This window comes from Anolis carolinensis, chromosome 3 (genome assembly GCF_035594765.1).
Source record: "Anolis carolinensis isolate JA03-04 chromosome 3, rAnoCar3.1.pri, whole genome shotgun sequence".
Taxonomy (NCBI): Eukaryota; Metazoa; Chordata; class Lepidosauria; order Squamata; family Dactyloidae; genus Anolis; species Anolis carolinensis.
Genome location: NC_085843.1, coordinates 287,660,808 through 287,683,578, shown reverse-complemented (window position 1 = coordinate 287,683,578; position 22,771 = coordinate 287,660,808). Strand labels below are relative to the sequence as shown.

General features: G+C 49.2%; 1 protein-coding gene across 1 annotated transcript in view; it reads right to left on the bottom strand.

The window, feature by feature from the left end:
- Positions 1-283: 283 nt before the first annotated feature.
- Positions 284-22,771, bottom strand: part of LOC103280848 (probable cation-transporting ATPase 13A5) — a 63,211-nt gene continuing 40,723 nt past the window's right edge. Inside the window, 5 exon segments of the mRNA XM_062976947.1 lie at positions 284-903; positions 4,510-4,590; positions 4,675-4,763; positions 10,655-10,821; positions 12,107-12,281. Coding sequence (XP_062833017.1) covers positions 691-903; positions 4,510-4,590; positions 4,675-4,763; positions 10,655-10,821; positions 12,107-12,281 — 725 coding nt within the window. The 3' untranslated portion in view covers positions 284-690.

The following is a 22,771-nucleotide window of genomic DNA, read 5'->3' as shown; positions in this document are numbered from 1 at the left end:
GCTTCTCCTATGTAAGGAAGATTTCGGTTTGGAAACGTGTTTTGAATCAAGTATATTTTGAACTCTACAATCCTTGTCTGTACATTGAATGTTCTATGACTTTAGCATATATATGAAAAACTGTCTTATGGTTTATATTATTGGATTATATTTATGTTTATAGTGGCCTCTTGCCCTGGCAGGAATACAGCCATTGGCACCCTTCAGTTTGAACCCTAGTACCCATATTCCTTTCCCCCACGGACCCACGAAAGACGGAACCAAGCAGCATCCACAAACCTCAAAGTGAGTAATGACAGTTTATTAAAGTTCCCGCAGACTGGGGGACCAATCAGCGGCAGACGGCATGCCTCGACCAATCACAGAGCTGATTCTAGTTGGCATCAGCTTGCGCTCAGAGTGACAAAAGTCCATGGTTTGAATAGCTGTCAAACTCCTATCAATGTCTCTGTATTGCCTTTATGTCAGATTTCAGAATGCAGTTGCTCCTGGCATCCACTTTGGATGAGCAAATAAAGCCTCCGTCCTTTGCCTTCCATCTGCTTGTGTCTCATTTGACGTTTGGAGCCTAGGCATGCCGGGACCCTGAATCCACGAAACGGTGGAAGCTGAAATCACACATCAAAGGCACGCAACAACAATAGCAATGAGGAAACTCGGCAAGCCCTTGTCCACCAGCCAGCCAGCCAGCTAGTCTTCTTTGCCATTTTCATAACAGGGGTTGATGTAGACCTCGCTTTTTCCATTGCTTTCCCCATCTGCTGCAAAATCTCTGTGGTTCCTCGGAGGCCAAGACACATCCCCATCCATCTGCCTTTGCAGCTTCCGGTATTTGCTGGAGGAGCGGATCTGGAAGCGGGCCTTCACCCAGAGCCACAGGCGATGGTTCTCCAGGACGGCATCCTGCAAAGAAGGAAGGAAGGAAGGAAGGAAGGAAGAGTGTTGGATATCATCCTGGACTACACAAGTCTCATACATTAGATATGTAGTGGATAGATTACACCGAGGGAAACCTCTCCATATTCCATGCATGCCTAGATAGGCTTTGCTGATTTCCCTCTATTCCTATCCTGTTTACATCCACCCCTTCACCTTATTGTTTTAGCAATGTGATCCTTCAGGGATGAGGTAACTTCCTCTATTTAGATTGGAATGTTTATTGCCCCAAAGAAGGTTCGGACCATGAGGTGGTAGCCATTATTCCTCCTTTGTCTTCTGCATGAGAAGAACACATTTTGCCACTCTCCTAGGCAAAATGCAGCTATTTAGATATCTTTGTTATTTTTACCTGCTTACCTTCCTTAGTGCTAGCTTAGACAGCTAGTTAGCTCCAAAACCTTTATATCTACAATGGATTTCTTTTTACCTCAATAAATACCTTTTGAACTTTTAAGCTGACTTTGCAATCCTTTGCCATCCTAAGAAGAAAGACTTCCCTAAACTCACCTTATGTAAGTTTCTGCTGTTTGGAAGTGTGCTTCTGCCACTCTGCTATATTCTTGGGAATCTCCTTGACAAAGAGGGTATTTTTGAGCCTAACTGCTCATAGATTCCAACAAAGAGAGAGATTGGTGGTTCCTTTCTCTTTGCTGGAGGGCAAAGCCTTTCCTTGACTGGGATATATGTGTGTCTTTCTGCCTGGCGGAAATGGGGTTGGTCTGGGTGGACTCTGGGGACCCCTTTGAACTCTATTGCCAGGACCAAGCTGGACCCATTGCTCCTCCCAAGAGACAAAGGCCTTCCAACTGGTTTGGGTTTCTGTAATTACCTTTGGGAAAAGGGCTTGGGAATGTCAGCGTATCTGGAAAGGCCAGATCTTCATCCAGGAAGTGGTGGCAGGTGGCAGTAGGAAAATTAAAAGACTGTACTCAAGGTTGATCAAGAAAGCTTTGAATGAGATTTTCCTGCTTCTTGCAGGGGGTTGGACTGGATGGCCCATGAGGTCTCTTCCAACTCTACGATTCTATGATACTATGATTCTAAGCTCTAGACGTCCTGTGATTGCCCACCTAAGAAAGGCCATTGGGGACTGGGATAACGGGCACCTGCCAATCATAGGGTTGACATGGGTTTAGAATCATAGAATGATAGAGTTGGAAGAGACCTCATGGGCCAGCCAGTCCAACCCCGTTCTGCGAAAAAGCAGGAAATCGCATTCAAAGCACCCCCGACAGATGGCCATCCAGCCTCCGCTTGAAAGCCTCCAAAGAAGGTTTGACCCACGGAACAACAAAAAATCAAGGTTGAATGTCTACTGGAAGCCAAGGTGTCATACTTTGAGAACATTGTGGGATAACAGAAAGCTTTTGATTGGTTGTGCCTTCCTTCCTGCCTGGCAGAAGGGGGTTGGACTGGATGGTCCTTGGGGTCTCTTCCAACTATGACTCTATGACCCATGTTCCTATGTTCCTTTTCACCAGAAAAGACAAAAATCCTGGGGAAAGTGGAAGGCAATTACAAAACTGGGGTGGGGGCAAGGACTCATGGCAGATGATTTGACCTCCTTGAGGAAGCCACTTCTGGTCCCTTGACCCGAGCAGGGCAGGTCCTGGTTGGAGGAGATGCAGCAGCTAAAAAGGCCAATGCAATTCTGGGTGCCATCACACAGGGTGCAGAACAAGGGATGCCACCAGGCCAGTCTTTCCTGCTTTGGTCAGGCCTCCTTTAGAATCCTAATTCCAAGTGGGACCACACTTTTCAAGGAAGATGGAAAGATGTCTGAAATGATCAGGGGTTTGGAAACTATGACTCCCTCTGAGGAGTGGCTGAGGGAGCTGGGGAAGTTTAGTTTGGAGAAGAGAAGGCTGTGACCCATGTCGAAAAGATGTCACATAGAATTTATTTATTTTATTTATTTATTTCAAATATTTCTATCCCGCCCTTCTCACCCGGAGGGACTCAGGGCGGCGTACAATTGGCAACAATTCGATGCCGATACATCATTAAAAACAACAACATATAAAAAATACAACCAATTAAATACAGTATAAAATATAAAACATAAAACGTGTTTAAAATCCGTTCGTCCAATATCCTCCAACTTTATCCATATAACAATCTGGGCCGTCTTTATCATTTATTCATTAAAAGCCTGGGCACAAAGCCATGTTTTTAAGGCTTTTCTAAAACTCAAAAGGGTTGGGGCTTGCCGTATATCTCTGGGGAGGGTGTTCCATAGCCGGGGAGCCACCACCGAGAAGGAAGGCCCTGTCCCTCGTTCCCACCAGCCGCGCCTGTGAGGCAGGTGGGACCGAGAGCAGAAGAAGCAGCAGCAAGATCGTCCTACTGCTCTAAAGATCAGCAGATGCAGCAGTTTGGAAGAAAAAGAGCTCCCCTCTAAACATTAGGAAGACTCTCAGGACTGGAAATGTTGTTCAACAATGGAATGGTCCACCTTGAAAGCCGTTGGGCTCTCCATCTTTGGAGATGGGCATCTCTTAGGGGTGCTTCATTTGTGCATTTCTGTAAGGTAGAAGGGGGTCAGACTGAATGGCCCTTGGGTCCCTTCCAGCTCTAAGATTCAATGAGTCTAGGATCCTAGCTCTCTCATTCATAAGGTTGAATCCAGCCTTGCCATGCGTCACCACAATAACAGCAAAGCAGTCCTCATTGTCTGGTGGACTGCTTTGCTGCTATTGTTGTGATGGATGGCAAGGAAAGGTTGGGTTCAGCTTTATGAATGAGTGGGCTGGGAGGCAAAGGGGAAACAGTGCTCTTCCCAAGCAAGATCTTGGTTGCTGTCCAGGCATGAAAAGGTTTGCTGTCCATAGTTGGGTCGGGCTGTGGCGCAGCTGCTTAGTAGCCAGCTGCAATAAATCACTACTGACTGAGAGGTCATGAGTTCGAAGCCAGCCAATGTTGGATTGAGCGCCCAACTATTAAAATAGCCTAGCTCGTTGTTGACGTAAGTAACCCGAAAAATAGTGGCATCTATCGAGTAGGAAATTTTGGTACTGCTTATGTGGGGAGGCTAATTTAAGTAATTTACGATGCCATAAAGAAAAAATCATCCAGCAGCGTGTGAAAGAATGAGGAAGTACTCCACCAAGGACTCAGTGTCACAGTGGATGATGAAGCAGCAGCTCCCCCTGTGGCCGGAATTAAGCATACCCTCGTGAAGTCAGAAGCTGGAAAAGGTTAAATTGCCTCTGTGTCTTTATCTCTGTCTTTGTCTGTATGTTGTATATCTAATGGCATTGAATGTTTGTCATGTATATGTACATTTGTGATCCGTCCTAAGTTCTATTTAGGGTGAGAAAGAAGGGTGGAATATAAATACTGTAAATAAATAATAAAGAAATAGTTCGCTCCATGTTTAGTTGTGTAAATGCTGAATGGAGGGCCTGCTTCCTCCCCAATTGTTTGGAGGCAAGCCCGCTCCCCTTTTCCCAGTCCCCACTGGGCCAAGTCCCAACAATATCTTTGCCATTCTGTTCAGACAGGAAAGTTGGAGCCCATTTCCAGGGAAACAAAGGAAGAGAAACCTAAGAGCGCACCGTGACTGCTTACCTCCACAAAAAAGGAGATGGCAAACCGGACCACCATCATGACCAGAATGCAGACCCTCCAGTGAGTAGGGATGCAGAGGAGCTGTGGGAAAGAAAAGGGGGTCAGAAGGGGGTCTGGGGCACCATACATATCTACATACGAAGCCAAAGCACCTTGTAAACTCACCTGAAGCCCCTTGTACACAACCTGTGTGTCAGCAAAGAGAATGAACACTGAAATCCCAAGCCAGATGGACATCAGGCAGGAGAAAATATCTGGGGAAAATCAGGGGAACAAAAGGGAAAATGCTCAGTGAATCCCATGATGCTCTTCCTGTAGCAGATTGGAAAGAGATGGGGATGAACAAGTGGGCAGGTGGGCAGGTGGCCCTCGAAAAAGGGGGGCAGATTTTGTCAGACAGGGATACATGAAACTATAAGGAAGCCCAATGAAACATAGGACTTCTGGCCCAAGAGTTTCATAGAGGTGCACTGGAGGATCTGGATTATCTCTAGAGATGTTCTAAAGTTTGTTGGATGTAGAATCATAGAATCATAGAATCATAGAATAGTAGAGTTGGAAGAGACCTCATGGGCCATCCAGTCCAACCCCATTCTGCTAAGAAACAGGAAAATCACATTCAAAGCATCACCGACAGAAGGCCATCCAGCCTCTGCTTAAAACCCTCCAAAGAAGGAGCCCCCACCACGGCCCCGGGGAGAGAGTTCCACTGCTGAACAGCCCTTCTCATTGTGAGGAAGTTCTTCCTGATGTTCAGACGGAATCTCCTTCCTTTCCTGTAGTTTGAAGCCATTGTACCGTGTCCTAGTCTGCAGGGCAGCAGAAAACAAGCTCCCTCCCTCCTCCCTATGACTTCCCTTCACGTATTTGTACATGGCTATCATGTCTCCTCTCAGTCTTCTCTTCTGCAGGCTAAACATGCCCAGCTCTTTAAGCCGCTCCTCATAGGGCTTGTTCTCCAGACCTTTGATCATTTTAGTTGCCCTCCTCTGGACGCTTTCCAGCTTGTCAACATCTCCCTTCAATTGCGGTGCCCAGAATTGGACACAGTATTCCAGGTGTGGTCTGACCAGGGCAGAATAGAATAAGGGGGAGCAGGACTTCCCTGGATCTAGATGCTATTCCCCTCTTGATGAGGCCAGAATCCCATTGGCTTTTTTAGCTGCTGCATCACATTGTTGGCTCATGTTTAACTTGTTGTCCACGAGGACTCCAAGGTCTTTTTCGCACACACTGCTGTCAAGCCAGGCATCGTCCCCCATTCTGTATCTTTGATTTCCATTTTTTCTGCCGAAGTGAAGTATCTTGCATTTCTCCCTGTTGAACTTCATTTTGTTAGTTTCGGCCCATCTCTCTAGTCTGTCAAGATCGTTTTGAATTCTGCTCCTGTCTTCTGGAGTGTTGGCTCTCTCACAGATTGGTGTCATCTGCAAACTTGATGATCGTGCCTTCTGACCCTTCGTCTAAGTCGTTAATAAAGATGTTGAACAGAACCGGGCCCAGGACGGAACCCTGCGGCACTCCACTCATGACTTCTTTCCAAGATGAAGACGACGCATGGTGAACACCTTTTGTATTATAGATACAAGACAATAATTGTCCTGTTTTGTCTTTCAAGAACAGCCTTAAAACATAAATTATGCAAAAGGAAGCAAGGAAGTCTTAGGGCAAATGCAGTTCTTAGTCTCTGATACAGTCCCAAATCAAATAGCAGTCTTACTTCAGACAAAGAAACAGCAATAAATCCAGATGCAGACTCGAAGCAGGCACATGGAGAGCGAAGGCATTAGAGTCAGTTTGTTACCAGCAAGAGCTGGCTGCACCTGCTTCTTCTTTATAGCCCTGAGTCCCCTCATAGAATCATAGAATCATAGAATCATAGAATAGTAGAGTTGGAAGAGACCACATGGGCCATCTAGTCCAACCCCCTGCTAAGAAGCAGGAAATCGCATTCAAAGCACCCCCGACAGATGGCCATCCAGCCTCTGCTTAAAAGCCTCCAAGGAAGGAGCCTCCACCACAGCCCGGGGGAGAGAGTTCCACTGTCGAACAGCTCTCACAGTGAGGAAGTTCTTCCTGATGTTCAGGTGGAATCTCCTTTCCTGTATTTTGAAGCCATTGTTCCGTGTCCTAGTCTGCAGGGCAGCAGAAAACAAGCTTGCTCCCTCTTCCCTATGACTTCCCTTCACATATTTGTACATGGCTATCATGTCTCCTCTCAGCCTTCTCTTCTGCAGGCTAAACATACCCAGCTCTTTAAGCCGCTCCTCATAGGGCTTGTTCTCCAGACCCTTAATCATTTTAGTCGCCCTCCTCTGGACGCTTTCCAGCTTGTCAGCATCTCCCTTCAACTGTGGTGCCCAAAATTGGACACAGTATTCCAGGTGTGGTCTGACCAAGGCAGAATAGAATAAGGGGGAGCATGACTTCCCTGGATCTAGACGCTATTCCCCTATTGATGCAGGCCAGAATCCCATTGGCTTTTTTAGCAGCCGCATCACATTGCTGGCTCATGTTTAACTTGTTCCCCACGAGGACTCCAAGGTCTTTTTCGCACACACTGCTGTCAAGCCAGGCGTCCCCCATTCTGTATCTTTGATTTCCATTTTTTCTGCCGAATTGAAGTATCTTGCATTTGTCCCTGTTGAACTTCATTTTGTTAGTTTTGGCCCATCTCTCTAGTCTGTCAAGATCGTTTTGAATTCTGCTCCTGTCTTCTGGAGTGTTAGCTATCCCTCCCAGTTTTGTGTCGTCTGCAAACTTGATGATCGTGCCTTCTAACCCTTCGTCTAAGTCGTTAATAAAGATGTTGAACAGAACCGGGCCCAGGACGGAGCCCTGCGGCACTCCACTTGTCACTTCTTTCCATGATGAAGACGACGCATTGGTGAGCACCCTTTGGGTTCGTTCGCTTAGCCAATTACAGATCCACCTAACCGTAGTTTTGTCTAGCCCACATTTTACTAGTTTGTTTGCCAGAAGGTCGTGGGGGACTTTGTCGAAGGCCTTACTGAAATCCAGGTACACTACATCCACAGCATTCCCTGTATCGACCCAACTCGTAACTCTATCGAAAAAAGAGATCAGATTAGTCTGGCATGACTTGTTTTTGGTAAATCCGTGTTGACTATTAGCAATGACCGCATTTGTTTCTAAGTGTTCGCAGACCACTTCCTTAATGATCTTTTCCAGAATTTTGCCTGGTATTGATGTGAGGCTGACCGGACGGTAATGGTTTGGGTCGTTCTTTTTTCCCTTCTTAAAGATAGGGACCACATTCGCCCTCCTCCAATCTGCTGGGACTTCTCCCGTTCTCCAAGAACTCTCGAAGATAATTGCCAGTGGTTCTGAAATAACTTCCGCTAGTTCCTTCAGTACTCTTGGGTGTAGCTGATCTGGCCCTGGGGACTTGAATTCGTTTAGAGAGGCCAAGTGTTCCTGGACAACTTGTTTCCCTATTTGGGGTTGGATTTCCCCCAATCCTTCATCCATTCCGTGTTGCTGAGGTTGAAGATGGCTTTCTTTTTCTGAGAAGACCGAGGCAAAGAAGGCATTAAGTAGTTCTGCCTTTTCCCTGTCCCCTGTCGCCATCACCCCATCTTCTCCTTGCAGTGGCCCCATCGCCTCCTTTTTCTTCCTTTTTCTACCAACGTAAGCAAAAAAGCCTTTTTTGTTGTTTTTTATGTCCCTGGCAAGCCTGAGCTCATTTTGCGCTTTAGCCTTGCGAACCTTTTCCCTACAGGTGTTGGCTATACGTTTGAATTCTTCTTTGGTGATTTCTCCCCTTTTCCACTTGTGCATGTCACTTTTGAGCTTTAGCTCAGTTAGAAGTTCTTTGGACATCCATTCTGGCTTCTTTGCACTTGTCTTATTTTTCTTCTTTGTTGGCACTGTTTGCATTTGCGCCTTGAGTATTTCACTTTTGAAAAACTCCCATCCATCCTTAACTCCCTTGTTTTTTAATATCGGCGTCCATGGAATGCCGCTCAGTAATTCCTTCATTTTTTGGAAGTCAGCTCTCTTAAAGTCCAGAATGCGTGTTTGACTTGTCTTAGTTTCAGCATTCCTTTGTATTGCAAACTGCAGGAGCACATGGTCACTTGCCCCTAAGGATCCAACCACTTCAACTGTATTGATCAGGTCTTCCACATTTGTTAAGATTAGATCAAGAGTTGCTGATCCCCTTGTTGCCTCTTCTACCTTCTGGACCATAAAATTATCTGCAAGGCAAGTGAGGAATTTGTTGGACTTTGTACTCTTGGCTGAGTTTGTTTTCCAGCAGATATCGGGATAATTGAAATCGCCCATGACTACTATATCTCTTCTTTGTGCCTGTTTGGTCAGCTGTTGACAGAAGGCTTCATCAAGTCCTTCATCCTGACTCGGAGGTCTGTAGTAGACACCCACGACAAGATCTTTTTGAGTCCCGGTTCCCTTGATTCTTATCCAGATGCTTTCAAGCTGGTTTCCCGGATTACAGTCTTGCATTTCTTCTGCAACGTAACTGTTTTTGACATATAATGCTACTCCCCCTCCTCTCCCCTTTGTTCTATTTCTGTGAAAGAGGTTATAGCCCTCAATGGTTAAATTCCAGTGATGGGAGTCATCCCACCAGGTTTCAGTGATGCCTATGACATCGTATGTGTGGTGCTGTGCTAGGAGTTGGAGTTCGTCTTGCTTATTTCCCATGCTCTGAGCATTAGTGTAAAGACATGTAAGCCCCTGTGACCTCCCCTCGAACTGTTTATTTGGGATTATTGTGCTCTCTGTACTTGGTCCTTGCTGTGTTTGTGCAGCCCTCCGTTTAGCCTTACGGCGGTTCCCTGTGGTCGTGGGTAATATAGTGTTCGCCAGGCTGTTGTTCCCCTCCCCCAGTGGATCTAGTTTAAAGTGCGCCTGATGAGGTTTGTGAGTCTGTGTGCAAAAAGATGTTTTCCTACTTGTGTGAGATGCACCCCATCGCTTGCCAGTAGTCCATCCTCTTGGAAGAGTAGACCATGGTCAAGGAAGCCAAAATGCTCCTCTTGACACCATTTTCTGAGCCAGTTATTGACCTGTACTATTTTTCCGGCCCTTGTAGAGCCGTGTCCTACAACAGGGAGGAGGGATGAAAAGATCACATGTACATTATACAGTTTTAGCTTTGTTCCCAGAGCTCGAAAATCATTTGTGATCTTTTGAAAAGTATGCCTAGCGGTGTCATTGGTACCTACATGAATCAACATAAGGTGGAGAGGGTGATGGGGCTTTAGGAGCCTGCTGAGCCTCTGAGTGATATGGTGTATTTTTGCCCCCGGGAGGCAGCATGTTTCTCGAGCCATCCCATCCGGTCTGGAAATGATGGCTTCCGTTCCTCTAAGGAGGGAGTCACCTACTACCAAGACCTGTTTCCTTTGAGGATTGACAGGGTCCCTTTTGTGCAAGACAGTGTGTATGTCCCCTGAAGAGTGTTCCTGTTGAAGTGAATCATGTAGGTGTAAAGTGTTGTCCTCCTCCTCAACATCCCCAGTGCATTCATCAATGACAATCCATTGAGATACATCCGAGAGCCCATTACTCTCCCAAGGATGTTCCTGTTGCTCCTGGTCTATGATTGGGGATGGAGCATTTGCATGATTACATAAGTGTGACTGTGGTGATGCACTGTCCCCGTCAGGGCTATCCCCTGCGCATTGATCCAGGGTGGTCCACTGAGTGGTATCTAAGAAACAGCTGTTAGGGCAGTTCCCAATTACTCAGCTGCATTTCTGGCAGCTATTCTAGCTGAACGATGTCTTTGCTCTGTTTCCTTTCGCCTCTCCTGAAAAGTGGGTACTTGCAAAATCTCCTCCTCAGATTCCAACTGCCCCTCAGATTCACGAACACTTTCCTGCTCCCCTTCCTCTTCTGAGGAAGAGGAATTCCTAATAATAATGAACCCTACTGAAGCGAAGGACTTTTGACCTAGAATATCTCAGACGTGAAAACCTCACAAATGCAAAGTCTATATTGATTATGACCAGGAAAGGCACCAGGAAATAACACTCCTGATACCACACTGCTTATCACTCCAGGCAAATGTATTAGATGCCGAAGGAGTCTTGCCGAAAGTCTCAGACAGGAGACACTGGGAAGACCCACATGCTCCCCCCTGATCTGGACTCACAGTTGGTGTAGATGGGCTTCCGGAAGGGCTTCCCTTTGCAGAAGATGAAGGCCAGGATGCAGCAGTCGAGGCAGGACAGGTGGTAGATGGTGGTGGTCTCGTAGCTCAGCACCGGGTGACCTACGGCCAATGTGCCTTCGGAGGAGTGGTTTCCAGTGGGGCACGGCCTGGAAGGAAAGGCAGACCCCAGAAATGGCCTCTTCCATCATCCCAACCCTGCTACTCTCTGTCTCGTTCCCCTTGCTTTTGGTGTCCAGGCACACATTTTGGGCTTAACAGGAGTCAAGGCTGGAGCCCAAAAGATCCTTGTTTGCTTGAAAGGACTGAAGGTGCTGCTGGGATCACGGCTCCCAGGATGGAGACCTTCAGAGTCAAGGACCAGACTCTGGGGAAGAGCTTCCCAAGCATTTCGTGTTGGTGGCACCCTTTTAAGACCTATGCGTCATTTCGTGACACAGGAATACGGTTTTAGTAGCAAAACTAAAAGTAAATCCAACCCTTATAAGACATATGTACACACAGATAAAATTGTATGTGGACACCATTCATTATTATTATTATTATTATTGACACAAAGACATAGTATGGCACAGCAAACAAGATCTATATGCTGGATTACGAAATCCATTATTATTATTATTATTATTATTATTATTATTATTATATTTATCTCCCCAATGGGGATTCAAAACGGCTTGATATACAAACATTAAAACAGAATTAAACATAAACAGCATTAAAAAAATTCAGTTAAAATCTTTCAAAGCATATTCAAAATTATATTTATTATTTGTGTTGTTATGCTTACTATGTGTATTTATACCTTGCTTTTTCTCTCCACAAAGGAGACTTGTATCTCATTAAAACCTTTCATTTCATATATTATATGCTTTATTGCTTATCTCTCATAGACTCAGAGATTCCTATGTTTGTGCAACACATCCACACACTGCAGCTGAAACACAAATGTGTTGCAATACATAGTTTAGCAAGCTCTTCTCTGCGGAAAGGGAGGCTATTTCTAGAGGTGTAAGGAAATCTGGTGCTTAGGAAGAAACCCCTGAGGAGCAGCTAAAGCCAAATGAAAATGGCTCACCTTGGGATCTGTACCTGTTCTGTATATGTAAGGTCGCTTGACAACTGCTTGAACTGTCATAGTTCAGTGTTATGAAATCATGTGAGTTATAGTTTTGCAAGGTCTTAAGCTTTTTTTTACCAAAGAGTGTTGGGTCCTCATCAAACAACAACTCCCAGGACTCCATAGTATTGAGCCATAGTGGTGAAATGTGGTTTCTAATAGAATTTATGCCCCAGTACCGATGCACCCAGAGAAGGGTAAATGAATATCAAACCAAATTACATCTCCCAGGATTCCATGTCAGTTTAAGTGCTGCAAAACTGCATCCATCCCATAGTGCAGATACCCCTTTGGCCCCTGTCTGGAGAGCTTACCCATAGCTGCGGACCTCTGCATACCAGGGCTGCTGCCTGACAAAGACGAAGCCACACGTCTGGATGGCGAGGGCTGAGAGGATGCTGAAGATGATGGAGACCAGAAGTGGTGGGGAGATGAGGCGCCCGGAGGGGCGGAAGGGGGCCAGCCTGGGGTAGGCCTGGGTCAGGCTCACTGCGGAGAGAAGCGAGAGAGAGGCACATGCAAGGATGGACGGACGGACGGATGGAAGGAGTCCTACTGCTTCCCCAGCCTATGAAACAACAATGACCTCAAACCCAAGGGCCAGGAAGGACAGCCAGGCTGGAGCCTGGCAGAGGGGCTGGCAGACTGGCAGGATCATCAAGCTCCATCTCTGTTTCCACTCCTTCCTTGGAAAGGGTTGGAGAAAGGGCAAGGTGACCAGGAGCAGAGAGATAAGGGCCACCAAAGGGTTATCAGAGATTGCGAGCTTTGGGATCAGGCAGAGGTCTTCTCGGTGACTTCTCCAAAACCACAGAGAGGAATGGGAGAAGGTAGGACCAAGAATGGGGAGAGGAATGGGAGAAGGTAGGACCAAGAATGGGGAGATGAATGGAAGAAGGTAGGACCAAGAATGTGGAGAGGAATGGGAGAAGGTAGGACCAAGAATGTGGAGAGGAATGGGAAAAGGTAGGACCAAGAACGGGGAGAGGAATGGGAGAAGGTAGGACCAAGAACGGGGAGAGGAATGGGAGAAGGTAGGACCAAGAATGTGGAGAGGAATGGGAGAAGGTAGGACCAAGAATGGGGAAAGGAATGGGAGAAGGTAGGACCGAGAATGGGGAAAGGAATGGGAGAAGGAAGGACCAAGAATGTGGAGAGGAATGGGAGAAGGAAGGACCAAGAATGGGGAGAGGAATGGGAGAAGGAAGGACCAAGAATGGGGAGAGGAATGGGAGAAGGTAGGACCAAGAATGGGGAGATGAATGGGAGAAGGTAGGACCAAGAATGGGGAGAGGAATGGGAGAAGGAAGGACCAAGAATGGGGAGAGGAATGGGAGAAGGAAGGACCAAGAATGGGGAGAGGAATGGGAGAAGGAAGGACCAAGAATGGGGAGAGGAATGGGAGAAGGTAGGACCAAGAACGGGGAGAGGAATGGGAGAAGGAAGGACCAAGAACGGGGAGAGGAATGGGAGAAGGAAGGACCAAGAATGGGGAGAGGAATGGGAGAAGGAAGGACCAAGAACGGGGAGAGGAATGGGAGAAGGAAGGACCAAGAATGGGGAGAGGAATGGGAGAAGGTAGGACCAAGAATGGGGAGAGGAATGGGAGAAGGTAGGACCAAGAACGGGGAGAGGAATGGGTGAAGGAAGGACCAAGAATGGGGAGAGGAATGGGAGAAGGTAGGACCAAGAATGGGGAGAGGAATGGGAGAAGGTAGGACCAAGAATGGGGAGAGGAATGGGAGAAGGAAGGAACAAGAATGTGGAGAGGAATGGGAGAAGGTAGGACCAAGAATGGGGAGAGGAATGGGAGAAGGTAGGACCAAGAATGTGGAGAGGAATGGGAGAAGGAAGGACCAAGAATGGGGAGAGGAATGGGAGAAGGAAGGACCAAGAACGGGGAGAGGAATGGGAGAAGGAAGGACCAAGAATGGGGAGAGGAATGGGAGAAGGAAGGACCAAGAATGGGGAGAGGAATGGGAGAAGGTAGGACCAAGAATGGGGAGAGGAATGGGAGAAGGTAGGACCAAGAATGGGGAGAGGAATGGGAGAAGGTAGGACCAAGAATGGGGAGAGGAATGGGAGAAGGTAGGACCAAGAATGGGGAGAGGAATGGGAGAAGGAAGGACCAAGAATGGGGAGAGGAATGGGAGAAGGTAGGACCAAGAATGGGGAGAGGAATGGGAGAAGGTAGGACCAAGAATGGGGAGAGGAATGGGAGAAGGTAGGACCAAGAATGGGGAGAGGAATGGGAGAAGGTAGGAACAAGAATGGGGAGAGGAATGGGAGAAGGAAGGAACAAGAATGGGGAGAGGAATGGGAGAAGGAAGGACCAAGAATGGGGAGAGGAATGGGAGAAGGTAGGACCAAGAACGGGGAGAGGAATGGGAGAAGGAAGGACCAAGAACGGGGAGAGGAATGGGAGAAGGAAGGACCAAGAATGGGGAGAGGAATGGGAGAAGGAAGGACCAAGAATGGGGAGAGGAATGGGAGAAGGAAGGACCAAGAACGGGGAGAGGAATGGGAGAAGGAAGGACCAAGAATGGGGAGAGGAATGGGAGAAGGTAGGACCAAGAACGGGGAGAGGAATGGGTGAAGGAAGGACCAAGAATGGGGAGAGGAATGGGAGAAGGTAGGACCAAGAATGGGGAGAGGAATGGGAGAAGGTAGGACCAAGAATGGGGAGAGGAATGGGAGAAGGAAGGAACAAGAATGTGGAGAGGAATGGGAGAAGGTAGGACCAAGAATGGGGAGAGGAATGGGAGAAGGTAGGACCAAGAATGTGGAGAGGAATGGGAGAAGGAAGGACCAAGAATGGGGAGAGGAATGGGAGAAGGAAGGACCAAGAACGGGGAGAGGAATGGGAGAAGGAAGGACCAAGAATGGGGAGAGGAATGGGAGAAGGAAGGACCAAGAATGGGGAGAGGAATGGGAGAAGGTAGGACCAAGAATGGGGAGAGGAATGGGAGAAGGTAGGACCAAGAATGGGGAGAGGAATGGGAGAAGGTAGGACCAAGAATGGGGAGAGGAATGGGAGAAGGTAGGACCAAGAATGGGGAGAGGAATGGGAGAAGGAAGGACCAAGAATGGGGAGAGGAATGGGAGAAGGTAGGACCAAGAATGGGGAGAGGAATGGGAGAAGGTAGGACCAAGAATGGGGAGAGGAATGGGAGAAGGTAGGACCAAGAATGGGGAGAGGAATGGGAGAAGGAAGGAACAAGAATGGGGAGAGGAATGGGAGAAGGTAGGACCAAGAATGGGGAGAGGAATGGGAGAAGGTAGGACCAAGAATGGGGAGAGGAATGGGAGAAGGAAGGACCAAGAATGGGGAGAGGAATGGGAGAAGGTAGGACCAAGAACGGGGAGAGGAATGAGAGAAGGTAGGACCAAGAACGGGGAGAGGAATGGGAGAAGGTAGGACCAAGAATGGGGAGAGGAATGGGAGAAGGTAGGACCAAGAACGGGGAGAGGAATGGGAGAAGGAAGGACCAAGAACAGGGAGAGGAATGGGAGAAGGTAGGACCAAGAATGGGGAGAGGAATGGGAGAAGGAAGGAACAAGAATGGGGAGAGGAATGGGAGAAGGAAGGACCAAGAATGGGGAGAGGAATGGGAGAAGGTAGGACCAAGAATGGGGAGAGGAATGGGAGAAGGAAGGACCAAGAACGGGGAGAGGAATGGGAGAAGGAAGGACCAAGAATGGGGAGAGGAATGGGAGAAGGTAGGACCAAGAATGGGGAGAGGAATGGGAGAAGGAAGGACCAAGAACGGGGAGAGGAATGGGAGAAGGTAGGACCAAGAATGGGGAGAGGAATGGGAGAAGGAAGGAACAAGAATGGGGAGAGGAATGGGAGAAGGAAGGACCAAGAATGGGGAGAGGAATGGGAGAAGGTAGGACCAAGAATGGGGAGAGGAATAGGAGAAGGAAGGAACAAGAACGGGGAGAGGAATGGGAGAAGGTAGGACCAAGAATGGGGAGAGGAATGGGAGAAGGAAGGAACAAGAATGGGGAGAGGAATGGGAGAAGGAAGGACCAAGAATGGGGAGAGGAATGGGAGAAGGTAGGACCAAGAATGGGGAGAGGAATGGGAGAAGGTAGGACCAAGAACGGGGAGAGAAATGGGAGAAGGAAGGAACAAGAATGGGGAGAGGAATGGGAGAAGGTAGGACCAAGAATGGGGAGAGGAATGGGAGAAGGTAGGACCAAGAATGGGGAGAGGAATGGGAGAAGGTAGGACCAAGAATGGGGAGAGGAATGGGAGAAGGAAGGACCAAGAATGGGGAGAGGAATGGGAGAAGGAAGGACCAAGAATGGGGAGAGGAATGGGAGAAGGTAGGACCAAGAATGGGGAGAGGAATGGGAGAAGGAAGGACCAAGAATGGGGAGAGGAATGGGAGAAGGAAGGACCAAGAATGGGGAGAGGAATGGGAGAAGGTAGGACCAAGAATGGGGAGAGGAATGGGAGAAGGAAGGACCAAGAATGGGGAGAGGAATGGGAGAAGGTAGGACCAAGAATGTGGAGAGGAATGGGAGAAGGAAGGACCAAGAATGGGGAGAGGAATGGGAGAAGGTAGGACCAAGAATGGGGAGAGGAATGGGAGAAGGAAGGACCAAGAATGGGGAGAGGAATGGGAGAAGGTAGGACCAAGAACGGGGAGAGGAATGGGAGAAGGAAGGACCAAGAATGGGGAGAGGAATGGGAGAAGGTAGGACCAAGAACGGGGAGAGGAATGGGAGAAGGAAGGACCAAGAATGGGGAGAGGAATGGGAGAAGGTAGGACCAAGAATGGGGAGAGGAATGGGAGAAGGTAGGACCAAGAATGGGGAGAGGAATGGGAGAAGGAAGGAACAAGAATGGGGAGAGGAATGGGAGAAAGAAGGACCAAGAATGGGGAGAGGAATGGGAGAAGGTAGGACCAAGAATGTGGAGAGGAATGGGAGAAGGAAGGACCATGAATGGGGAGAGGAATGGGAGAAGGTAGGACCAAGAATGGGGAGAGGAATGGGAGAAGGAAGGACCAAGAATGGGGAGAGGAATGGGAGAAGGTAGGACCAAGAATGGGGAGAGGAATGGGAGAAGGAAGGACCAAGAATGGGGAGAGGAATGGGAGAAGGTAGGACCAAGAACGGGGAGAGGAATGGGAGAAGGTAGGACCAAGAACGGGGAGAGGAATGGGAGAAGGTAGGACCAAGAACGGGGAGAGGAATGGGAGAAGGTAGGACCAAGAATGTGGAGAGGAATGGGAGAAGGTAGGACCAAGAACGGGGAGAGGAATGGGAGAAGGAAGGACCAAGAACAGGGAGAGGAATGGGAGAAGGTAGGACCAAGAATGGGGAGAGGAATGGGAGAAGGAAGGAACAAGAATGGGGAGAGGAATGGGAGAAGGAAGGACCAAGAATGGGGAGAGGAATGGGAGAAGGTAGGACCTAGAATGTGGAAAGGAATGGGGGAAGGTAGGACCAAGAATGTGGAGAGGAATGAGAGAAGGTAGGACCAAGAATGGAGAGAGGAATGGGAGAAGGAAGGACCAAGAACGGGGAGAGGAATGGGAGAAGGAAGGACCAAGAATGGGGAGAGGAATGGGAGAAGGAAGGACCAAGAATGGGGAGAGGAATGGGAGAAGGAAGGACCATGAATGGGGAGAGGAATGGGAGAAGGAAGGACCAAGAATGGGGAGAGGAATGGGAGAAGGAAGGACCATGAATGGGGAGAGGAATGGGAGAAGGAAGTACCAAGAATGGGGAGAGGAATGGGAGAAGGTAGAACCAAGAATGGGGAGAGGAATGGGAGAAGGAAGGACCAAGAATGGGGAGAGGAATGGGAGAAGATAGGACAAAGAATGGGGAGAGGAATGGGAGAAGATAGGACAAAAGAATGGGGAGAGGAATGGGAGAAGGAAGGACCATGAATGGGGAGAGGAATGGGAGAAGGTAGGACCAAGAATGGGGAGAGGAATGGGAGAAGGTAGGACCAAGAATGGGGAGAGGAATGGGAGAAGGAAGGACCAAGAATGGGGAGAGGAATGGGAGAAGGAAGGACCAAGAATGGGGAGAGGAATGGGAGAAGGAAGGACCAAGAACGGGGAGAGGAATGGGAGAAGGAAGGACCAAGAATGGGGAGAGGAATGGGAGAAGGAAGGACCAAGAATGGGGAGAGGAATGGGAGAAGGAAGGACCAAGAATGGGGAGAGGAATGGGAGAAGGAAGGACCATGAATCGGGAGAGGAATGGGAGAAGGTAGGACCAAGTATGGGGAGAGGAATGGGAGAAGGAAGGACCAAGAATGGGGAGAGGAATGGGAGAAGGAAGGACCATGAATCGGGAGAGGAATGGGAGAAGGTAGGACCAAGTATGGGGAGAGGAATGGGAGAAGGAAGGACCAAGAATGGGGAGAGGAATGGGAGAAGGAAGGACCATGAATCGGGAGAGGAATGGGAGAAGGTAGGACCATGAATGGGGAGAGGAATGGGAGAAGGAAGGACCAAGAATGGGGAGAGGAATGGGAGAAGGTAGGACCAAGAATGGGGAGAGGAATGGGAGAAGGAAGGACCAAGAATGGGGAGAGGAATGGGAGAAGGTAGGACCAAGAATGGGGAGAGGAATGGGAGAAGGAAGGACCAAGAATGGGGAGAGGAATGAGAGAAGGTAGGACCAAGAACGGGGAGAGGAATGGGAGAAGGTAGGACCAAGTATGGGGAGAGGAATGGGAGAAGGAAGGACCAAGAATGGGGAGAGGAATGGGAGAAGGTAGGACCAAGAATGGGGAGAGGAATGGGAGAAGGTAGGACCAAGAATGGGGAGAGGAATGGGAGAAGGAAGGACCAAGAATGGGGAGAGGAATGGGAGAAGGAAGGACCATGAATCGGGAGAGGAATGGGAGAAGGTAGGACCAAGTATGGGGAGAGGAATGGGAGAAGGAAGGACCAAGAATGGGGAGAGGAATGGGAGAAGGAAGGACCATGAATCGGGAGAGGAATGGGAGAAGGAAGGACCATGAATGGGGAGAGGAATGGGAGAAGGAAGGACCAAGAATGGGGAGAGGAATGGGAGAAGGAAGGACCATGAATCGGGAGAGGAATGGGAGAAGGAAGGACCAAGAATGGGGAGAGGAATGGGAGAAGGAAGGACCAAGAATGGGGAGAGGAATGGGAGAAGGAAGGACCAAGAATGGGGAGAGGAATGAGAGAAGGTAGGACCAAGAACGGGGAGAGGAATGGGAGAAGGTAGGACCAAGAATGGGGAGAGGAATGGGAGAAGGAAGGACCAAGAACGGGGAGAGGAATGAGAGAAGGTAGGACCAAGAACGGGGAGAGGAATGGGAGAAGGTAGGACCAAGTATGGGGAGAGGAATGGGAGAAGGAAGGACCAAGAACGGGGAGAGGAATGAGAGAAGGTAGGACCAAGAACGGGGAGAGGAATGGGAGAAGGTAGGACCAAGTATGGGGAGAGGAATGGGAGAAGGAAGGACCAAGAACGGGGAGAGGAATGAGAGAAGGTAGGACCAAGAACGGGGAGAGGAATGGGAGAAGGTAGGACCAAGAATGGGGAGAGGAATGGGAGAAGGAAGGACCAAGAACGGGGAGAGGAATGAGAGAAGGTAGGACCAAGAACGGGGAGAGGAATGGGAGAAGGTAGGACCAAGTATGGGGAGAGGAATGGGAGAAGGAAGGACCAAGAATGGGGAGAGGAATGGGAGAAGGAAGGACCATGAATTGGGAGAGGAATGGGAGAAGGAAGGACCAAGAATGGGGAGAGGAATGGGAGAAGGAAGGACCAAGAATGGGGAGAGGAATGGGAGAAGGTAGGACCAAGAATGGGGAGAGGAATGGGAGAAGGAAGGACCAAGAATGGGGAGAGGAATGGGAGAAGGTAGGACCAAGAATGTGGAGAGGAATGGGAGAAGGAAGGACCAAGAATGGGGAGAGGAATGGGAGAAGGTAGGACCAAGAATGGGGAGAGGAATGGGAGAAGGAAGGACCAAGAATGGGGAGAGGAATGGGAGAAGGTAGGACCAAGAACGGGGAGAGGAATGGGAGAAGGAAGGACCAAGAATGGGGAGAGGAATGGGAGAAGGTAGGACCAAGAACGGGGAGAGGAATGGGAGAAGGAAGGACCAAGAATGGGGAGAGGAATGGGAGAAGGTAGGACCAAGAATGGGGAGAGGAATGGGAGAAGGTAGGACCAAGAATGGGGAGAGGAATGGGAGAAGGAAGGAACAAGAATGGGGAGAGGAATGGGAGAAAGAAGGACCAAGAATGGGGAGAGGAATGGGAGAAGGTAGGACCAAGAATGTGGAGAGGAATGGGAGAAGGAAGGACCATGAATGGGGAGAGGAATGGGAGAAGGTAGGACCAAGAATGGGGAGAGGAATGGGAGAAGGAAGGACCAAGAATGGGGAGAGGAATGGGAGAAGGTAGGACCAAGAATGGGGAGAGGAATGGGAGAAGGAAGGACCAAGAATGGGGAGAGGAATGGGAGAAGGTAGGACCAAGAACGGGGAGAGGAATGGGAGAAGGTAGGACCAAGAACGGGGAGAGGAATGGGAGAAGGTAGGACCAAGAACGGGGAGAGGAATGGGAGAAGGTAGGACCAAGAATGTGGAGAGGAATGGGAGAAGGTAGGACCAAGAACGGGGAGAGGAATGGGAGAAGGAAGGACCAAGAACAGGGAGAGGAATGGGAGAAGGTAGGACCAAGAATGGGGAGAGGAATGGGAGAAGGAAGGAACAAGAATGGGGAGAGGAATGGGAGAAGGAAGGACCAAGAATGGGGAGAGGAATGGGAGAAGGTAGGACCTAGAATGTGGAAAGGAATGGGGGAAGGTAGGACCAAGAATGTGGAGAGGAATGAGAGAAGGTAGGACCAAGAATGGAGAGAGGAATGGGAGAAGGAAGGACCAAGAACGGGGAGAGGAATGGGAGAAGGAAGGACCAAGAATGGGGAGAGGAATGGGAGAAGGAAGGACCAAGAATGGGGAGAGGAATGGGAGAAGGAAGGACCATGAATGGGGAGAGGAATGGGAGAAGGAAGGACCAAGAATGGGGAGAGGAATGGGAGAAGGAAGGACCATGAATGGGGAGAGGAATGGGAGAAGGAAGTACCAAGAATGGGGAGAGGAATGGGAGAAGGTAGAACCAAGAATGGGGAGAGGAATGGGAGAAGGAAGGACCAAGAATGGGGAGAGGAATGGGAGAAGATAGGACAAAGAATGGGGAGAGGAATGGGAGAAGATAGGACAAAAGAATGGGGAGAGGAATGGGAGAAGGAAGGACCATGAATGGGGAGAGGAATGGGAGAAGGTAGGACCAAGAATGGGGAGAGGAATGGGAGAAGGTAGGACCAAGAATGGGGAGAGGAATGGGAGAAGGAAGGACCAAGAATGGGGAGAGGAATGGGAGAAGGAAGGACCAAGAATGGGGAGAGGAATGGGAGAAGGAAGGACCAAGAACGGGGAGAGGAATGGGAGAAGGAAGGACCAAGAATGGGGAGAGGAATGGGAGAAGGAAGGACCAAGAATGGGGAGAGGAATGGGAGAAGGAAGGACCAAGAATGGGGAGAGGAATGGGAGAAGGAAGGACCATGAATCGGGAGAGGAATGGGAGAAGGTAGGACCAAGTATGGGGAGAGGAATGGGAGAAGGAAGGACCAAGAATGGGGAGAGGAATGGGAGAAGGAAGGACCATGAATCGGGAGAGGAATGGGAGAAGGTAGGACCAAGTATGGGGAGAGGAATGGGAGAAGGAAGGACCAAGAATGGGGAGAGGAATGGGAGAAGGAAGGACCATGAATCGGGAGAGGAATGGGAGAAGGTAGGACCATGAATGGGGAGAGGAATGGGAGAAGGAAGGACCAAGAATGGGGAGAGGAATGGGAGAAGGTAGGACCAAGAATGGGGAGAGGAATGGGAGAAGGAAGGACCAAGAATGGGGAGAGGAATGGGAGAAGGTAGGACCAAGAATGGGGAGAGGAATGGGAGAAGGAAGGACCAAGAATGGGGAGAGGAATGAGAGAAGGTAGGACCAAGAACGGGGAGAGGAATGGGAGAAGGTAGGACCAAGTATGGGGAGAGGAATGGGAGAAGGAAGGACCAAGAATGGGGAGAGGAATGGGAGAAGGTAGGACCAAGAATGGGGAGAGGAATGGGAGAAGGTAGGACCAAGAATGGGGAGAGGAATGGGAGAAGGAAGGACCAAGAATGGGGAGAGGAATGGGAGAAGGAAGGACCATGAATCGGGAGAGGAATGGGAGAAGGTAGGACCAAGTATGGGGAGAGGAATGGGAGAAGGAAGGACCAAGAATGGGGAGAGGAATGGGAGAAGGAAGGACCATGAATCGGGAGAGGAATGGGAGAAGGAAGGACCATGAATGGGGAGAGGAATGGGAGAAGGAAGGACCAAGAATGGGGAGAGGAATGGGAGAAGGAAGGACCATGAATCGGGAGAGGAATGGGAGAAGGAAGGACCAAGAATGGGGAGAGGAATGGGAGAAGGAAGGACCAAGAATGGGGAGAGGAATGGGAGAAGGAAGGACCAAGAATGGGGAGAGGAATGAGAGAAGGTAGGACCAAGAACGGGGAGAGGAATGGGAGAAGGTAGGACCAAGAATGGGGAGAGGAATGGGAGAAGGAAGGACCAAGAACGGGGAGAGGAATGAGAGAAGGTAGGACCAAGAACGGGGAGAGGAATGGGAGAAGGTAGGACCAAGTATGGGGAGAGGAATGGGAGAAGGAAGGACCAAGAACGGGGAGAGGAATGAGAGAAGGTAGGACCAAGAACGGGGAGAGGAATGGGAGAAGGTAGGACCAAGTATGGGGAGAGGAATGGGAGAAGGAAGGACCAAGAACGGGGAGAGGAATGAGAGAAGGTAGGACCAAGAACGGGGAGAGGAATGGGAGAAGGTAGGACCAAGAATGGGGAGAGGAATGGGAGAAGGAAGGACCAAGAACGGGGAGAGGAATGAGAGAAGGTAGGACCAAGAACG